Consider the following 6,249-nt stretch of genomic DNA (forward strand, 5'->3'; position numbering starts at 1 on the left):
CATTAAAGCGGAAATCCATTGCTGGGGAGCGATATCATACGTCTCCAGTATGACCGTAAACGCATTAAGCGTACGGGTTAGCATGTCAAGGTCATGGTTGTTTATAAACTCGACCTGCTTACTGTTGGCATCCCAGTTCGACTTAAGTCGACCGATCTGTCCCTTGTACTTCTGGTTATCCCTGTGGTCTTGTCCACGTTGGGCCTGAAGTAGCTGAATCGATGCGCTTGTGCTTAATCGCGATCATATTAGCAAAATATGATACATCACAGGATGTTTCAGGTCAGCGTCTAACTTCAGAATATAACTCTGAATGGGCGTGTTCTCGGCTGGTTCATTTAAAATTGAACTCAGCCCAGGGCTACGCAAATCCTTACTTAACAAGGATGTGACCAACCAACACACAGCTGGCCAGTCACGACAAGTGTCTAGCTCATGCTGGTGTCGCTGCAGGATCAGATAACTGGTACCTGCATTGCTGGGGAGCGATATCATTCGTCTCCAGCATGACCGTAAACGCATTAAGCGTACAAGTTAGCGTGTCGATGTCATGGTTGTTTATAAACTCGACCTGCTTGCTGTTGGCATCCCAGTTCGACTTAAGTCGACTGATCTGTCCCTTGTACTTCTGGTTGTCCCTGTGGTCTTGTCCACGTTGGGCCTGAAGTAATTGGTCTATGCGCATTTGCTTAATTGCAATAATATTCGCATAGTATGCTACGTCATTAGCATGATGCGCAGCATGGGCGACTTCCATTTTATTGGTATAGTCGTCGACCAATTTATTAAGGTCGTTCACCTCGTCAGAGTGGAAATCCTCTGCGGATGGTGTAAAGCCGTGCGGTCGAAGCGATTAAACTCGACATCGTTCACACGTCTGCGGGGATGATTAATATCCCTTGGCGTCGGAATAACATACCTGGTCTTAACTGGTTTCCGACGATTGTCTTCCCAATTGGGTACCTCGGTCTATAATACCTTTGAGGACAGGTAACTCACGACCAGGTGTCAGAACAGGCGAATGATTAGCCTGTTCTTCTGGCAGTAATGCCTCGTACGGTATATCGACGCTGTGCACCTCTGGATCATATGATTTAGGTGTCGAGCTTGAGTCTTTGGGCGTAATTGCCTGTCGACGTTCTGTCCACTTCTGTAGGGCTTCAGTAATGCCCGGGGAAACATGCTCGCGAAAGCGCTGTGTATGATTTCCTGATCTTTCTAATTGATCTACATGCTTAACAGTCAAGTCCTTCATAATAATAGCTAACTGATTCTTAAGATCAGCGTATATAGTAATTAACTTACTTATGTGCTTCGGCTTAGAAGTCTCGGACGTAGATTCGGTTTTTCTACTTGAGCTTGCCTCCTCTTCTGGTTCCATAATAGGTTCCTTCTGAGATCTGTCCTTGTCCCCTATATTTGGGGACGCCCTCATAACTGGGGACTTTCCTTTTTGATTTTCGTCAGAAGAATGGTCTGGGGCGTCTTGAGATGTATCCCTTGTATCACTTCTTGGCTTCGTTAATGCAAGCTTTGAAGTCGAGGCAATAGTTGGCCCTCGGGCTCTGTCAGAATGAGTAGCCTCCTTAAGCGGAGTGGTTACTTACTTATCTGAAGCATTGCCCTTTTGACTATAATTGTCAGAAGCAAGTACTTTGGCTACCGTGCGCTTAAATGCATCAGCAGCGGCGTCGGTTGCTTGTGCAGCAGTAATAGCTGCGGCAGCGCTAGCGACTTCTCTCTCTATCTTCTTCTTTTCAGCTCTACGCTTCTTAGAAGGAGTATTTTCTTTCTTGGTCATAATCTTAACTTATGACTACTAGCTTGCCTCATAACGACTAGCTTAAACAAGAGAAAAAAATGTTGTGGTAGTTAACTTACCTTTACGCTTAAGTAGTCTAAGTAATTAATACTTTTGCTAACTTTAAAATGTGTAAGATTCGGTCTAATAAAGGCGATACTAATGCCTTAGAATAAATAAACGCGTAGGTAAATTCTATATATCGTGTAAATATCGATATAAATAAACGAAATGAGACGTTTAATAAAGTTATGTTTGCCTCGTGAAAACAGCAATACTCTGAAGGATTGTGAGGCTGAGACATTGCCAATATATAATCCTCTCAGTACTGTTTCCGCCGAAAGGATTTAATTTAGTGTTTCGTTGTCGCTCTATTCTGGGGCGAATCCGATAGACTCATAAAATCCTATCTTTAGAAAAAATAAATAAAAATAAAAATACTCTTGACGTCTTTAGTTATTGTCTTAACCAATAACTTGCCACTATCAAGAATTACCGACTTAGCCCTCATCAGACTGGCACATCTGGCTGGCTTATCAGAGGATCAACTAGGTAACGTTAATAGTCCCTAGAAATCTATATTCGGTTGAGCCATCTCGCTACCGAAGTATTCAGATATAAATAAAATTGGAAAGTAAATAAAGCTCTATTATTAGAACGAGACCAACTCTTTTATGTTTGGTATTTTACTGAGGCCTCTTAATGGCCTCATCCAAATATCTGATATGTTAAATGGAAAAGGTTTAATTAATAAAACCATTGAAAACCATTTTAGGAAGCTTGAGTTCCTCGTGCTATTAAGAGCACATTTAGGAGACTTAAGTTCCTCGTACTATTAAGAGTACATTTAGGAAACTTAAGTTCCTCATACTATTAAGAGTACGTTTATAATTTGCGTACTGCTTAAGAGTACGTTTATACATAGAGTTTAATGTGGAGGCCCGGCTTATTACAGTTAGGCGTGTTAATAGTTTCTACTACGCAAACGTCAAGCAAACGTACACTACTAGACTATATGTTGTTTGTTTACTGTGTAATAACTATAATAGCGATAAAATTATTGTTGTTACTGTGTGAACTATCAACTATCAAGCACCGCTTCAAAGCTTTTCGGCAACTTCTCAATTGTTAACCCGTGCTATAGAGCTTTTGACCGGGGGTTAACGATCGTTGAGCACCGATCAACCTTTGTGCCGTTATAGTACAGTTGATTCCCGGTAGGATTTGGTACGATATTGTTTAAGAGATATAACCTAGATGCACATGGTACTGTGTTGGTATTTTTTAGGAGAAAGGGCAATTTCGTTGTTGTCAGTTGCTGATTGTGATTAGTTCATAGTTAATCGCATAGCCAATAAACCCCTCTGAATACATATAAGTTGAAGTATATTATGAATATCTCATTGGGTGAATTTTTATTTTTTCCAATTTATTCCCGTCTCAATTCACTACTAGTTGGCTTCTAATGGCCATTTAAATCGTCTTCTGTGCCAGGCTCAAACCGGAAGCATGGGGTGACGTCTCGCCAGAATATCTAGAAACGACAATACTTGGGGGAGTTGGGGCTTCTTGAAGTCATTCAAAAAAGAACGAAGAACAATCTGCTTTACTAATTTTACTCGCCGTCAATGAATGCGAGATAAAATATGAAAATCCACCGCGCTGGACAAAGCTACATTATAATATCGAAAGTTCGGAACTTTACGTGTATACATTCTTGTGTGAAATAGAAAATAGAAAATTCGGCTATCAACGGTTCAGGACTTCAGGAAGTTCAGGACTTCAGGAAGTTCAGGACTTCAGGAAGTTCAGGACTTCAGGAAGTTCAGGACTTCAGGAAGTTCAGGACATCATGATCAGGGAATGGTCAGTGCCCAGTTAGTTGTGAATGGTTCCATACATTCCAGAGTTCCGTTGCCTCGCGTTCTTTTGTGAAAATACTTAAGTTCTCAAGCCTCAAGGTCTCAGGAATCAGGACAACTCAGTTTTACTGAGCCACAGACTCACAGAGTCGTATATAAATAGCTTCCCGTATTCTATTGGCTATACTGCGACTGCCATACTTACATTATTTATTGTTTACATATTTGATTTGTTTTTTAATTTTAATTTTGGGTTGTTTTAAATTTTTTAGAACAAGTAACGTACATACTAGGCGACTGACTGACTACGTTCGTATGTATTTTGTTTTTCAAAAAATACTTTCAATACGTTTTGCGTTGAAGCATAAGCCCTTCTAGACAATATTCTTAACGTTTATTATTTCATGAGAATTTCCTACTTTTGACTCGTATTTATAAACGATTTGTAACGAATCATAGCCTTCTGAAAAAATTCCATTTTCCTTTTTTGTTTTCTTAAAAACAAATTTATCGGATTGAAGTCTTATTTATATTTATATTTATTTATCCTTGTTGTGGGCACTGGGGCCTGGGGCCCTGGGCTGTGGCATTATTTTTTCTTCTTCTGAATATAATAGTCTTAGTTAGGCGTGAGCCGTGAGTTGGTCCCAAACCTTCAGCTTAGTATGGCAGGTTTGCTATCTTGAAATAAAAAAATAGTACGTGTGTAGCACATCGTTCACTACTCTAGCATTCACGTAGTTAGTTCCTGTTTAGATACACATTACACAGCGAATTTTTTATATTGGCCGGAGAGCTTGATTATATAAAAATCGTACAAGGGTTTTACCATCTTGTGTAGTCTGCTTTGCTGTTAGCCATCTAGTTTAAGAAATCTCTAAAAGAATCTCTAATAAGTAATACTTCGGTGCAACTACCTGTACTCAGTTGCAGTAAATTTCGGAAAATCTAAGAGTTGATATAGTTATCATAGGTTACCATCCACGCAGTTATTGTAAATACTGTGACATCATGGGGTTGACAATGACTGACTCTGCGCGTACTATGAATGGGCCGGGCCATCGGTTGCGCAAGTCTACATCACAGTCAAATGCAAGCGATGATAGCACGTTCACTACCAGCAATGTAAGGGACAGCACGAACAATATATGGAAGCAGAGTATATCTCCTATTGCCAGGGGAACGAAACAGTTAATGAGTTTATCGCCTGAGTTAGCTAAACATATAATAGACAAAGCCAGTCCGAACATCAAAAGTGGGCGCACAAAGCACTTGAAGAAAAAACGCGCGACCTTAGAGAGTGAGCTGTGTGGTGATGGTAATGAACACGAGCACGAGGAGGTAGCAGTGAAAAGAATGGAATCGGCAGATGGGATAAAGACTAGGATAGCTGCAGACAATAATGCACACGCTGATACTGGTTGTATCATAGCAATCACACAACGTAGTTTTACGACAGACGAAGAAGAGTCTCTCGACGCTTGCGCCTCTCCCGGTTCACCTCGTCTTCCCACGGCTTCTAGACGACCACGGACTTCAAGCATGCAAACTAAGCACTACCAGTATAAGAACACTCTCACGAACATACTTGCAGAGAAGAAGGCCAGTCACATTACTATTAACAGTGAATCCACCACACAAACACAAACACAAATACAAACGTTCCACCAGCCCTTAGAATTGTTCGAAGATACTAAGACTCTGAGTTTATCTCAATCATTAAACGATGTAGCCCCCATTTCGTTCAGCGAAACATCGGAAATGAATAAGTTTGAAGGTGGCGTATCTGATACCTTCTCGACACATAGTCACATGCGATTACATGCACAACAACAAAAAGCATCTGATATTGGTATGGATCAAGGAGGTGGTCGGCCGTTTGTCACGGAGAGTGTCGACAGTAGTGAGCTCTCAACCTTGTCTCTAGACAGTTTGAACCAGCCCAGAAGGAAGCGCAGTATAAAAACTCAGGACAATACGGAGGCATTGATATATGAGTGCAGCGACGACGAGGATGATAGAAACATGCGTGAGTTAATCAAGAATCACATGGCGGCTAATGGATACTCTACTGAGTGCTTGGGTAATAACTGGGGCAGCGGACAGAGTTCACAGGCTGGGTCCCGGGAGATGTCACGCACGCCCTCTTTGAAAGTGACGGACGTGGATGCGGAAAACGTCATGAAGGCTACCAACCAGCCCGAGCATAGGAACGAGTCATTACATAAGCGTGTCCTTAACAAGCACATAGAGGATTTGCAAGTGCACGCAGACGTATGTGGTATTGCAGTGTTAGGTATAGATACTCGAGGAAGATCGAACTCAGCGGTCTTCATAGCCGGCGGTAAGGATATGTCCTCCATGCCTACGAGAAGGAGAGCTGATTCAGTGGGAGTAAAACGAAGGAATGCCAGTCACGCCGTAAGTTATAGTTTTGTTGTGAATAACGGTTAGATTATCCAACGCATAGACACATCTACACACATACACACACATAATCGTCTACATAGGCACACACACGCAAATGAATTATATATATATATACACACACACACACACACACACACACACACACACACACACACA

The 6,249-nt window shown here is 41.4% G+C and overlaps 1 protein-coding gene across 1 annotated transcript in view; it reads left to right on the forward strand.

Moving 5' to 3' along the window:
- Positions 1-4,397: 4,397 nt before the first annotated feature.
- The window catches only part of SARC_00147 (hypothetical protein), a 5,068-nt gene continuing 3,216 nt past the window's right edge, over positions 4,398-6,249 (forward strand). Inside the window, exon 1 of the mRNA XM_014306202.1 lies at positions 4,398-6,084. Within this exon, the coding sequence (XP_014161677.1) occupies positions 4,675-6,084 (1,410 nt within the window). The 5' untranslated portion in view covers positions 4,398-4,674. The remainder of the gene's footprint in view (positions 6,085-6,249) is intronic.

This window comes from Sphaeroforma arctica (assembly GCF_001186125.1).
Source record: "Sphaeroforma arctica JP610 unplaced genomic scaffold supercont1.3, whole genome shotgun sequence".
NCBI lineage: Eukaryota > Ichthyosporea > Ichthyophonida > Sphaeroforma > Sphaeroforma arctica.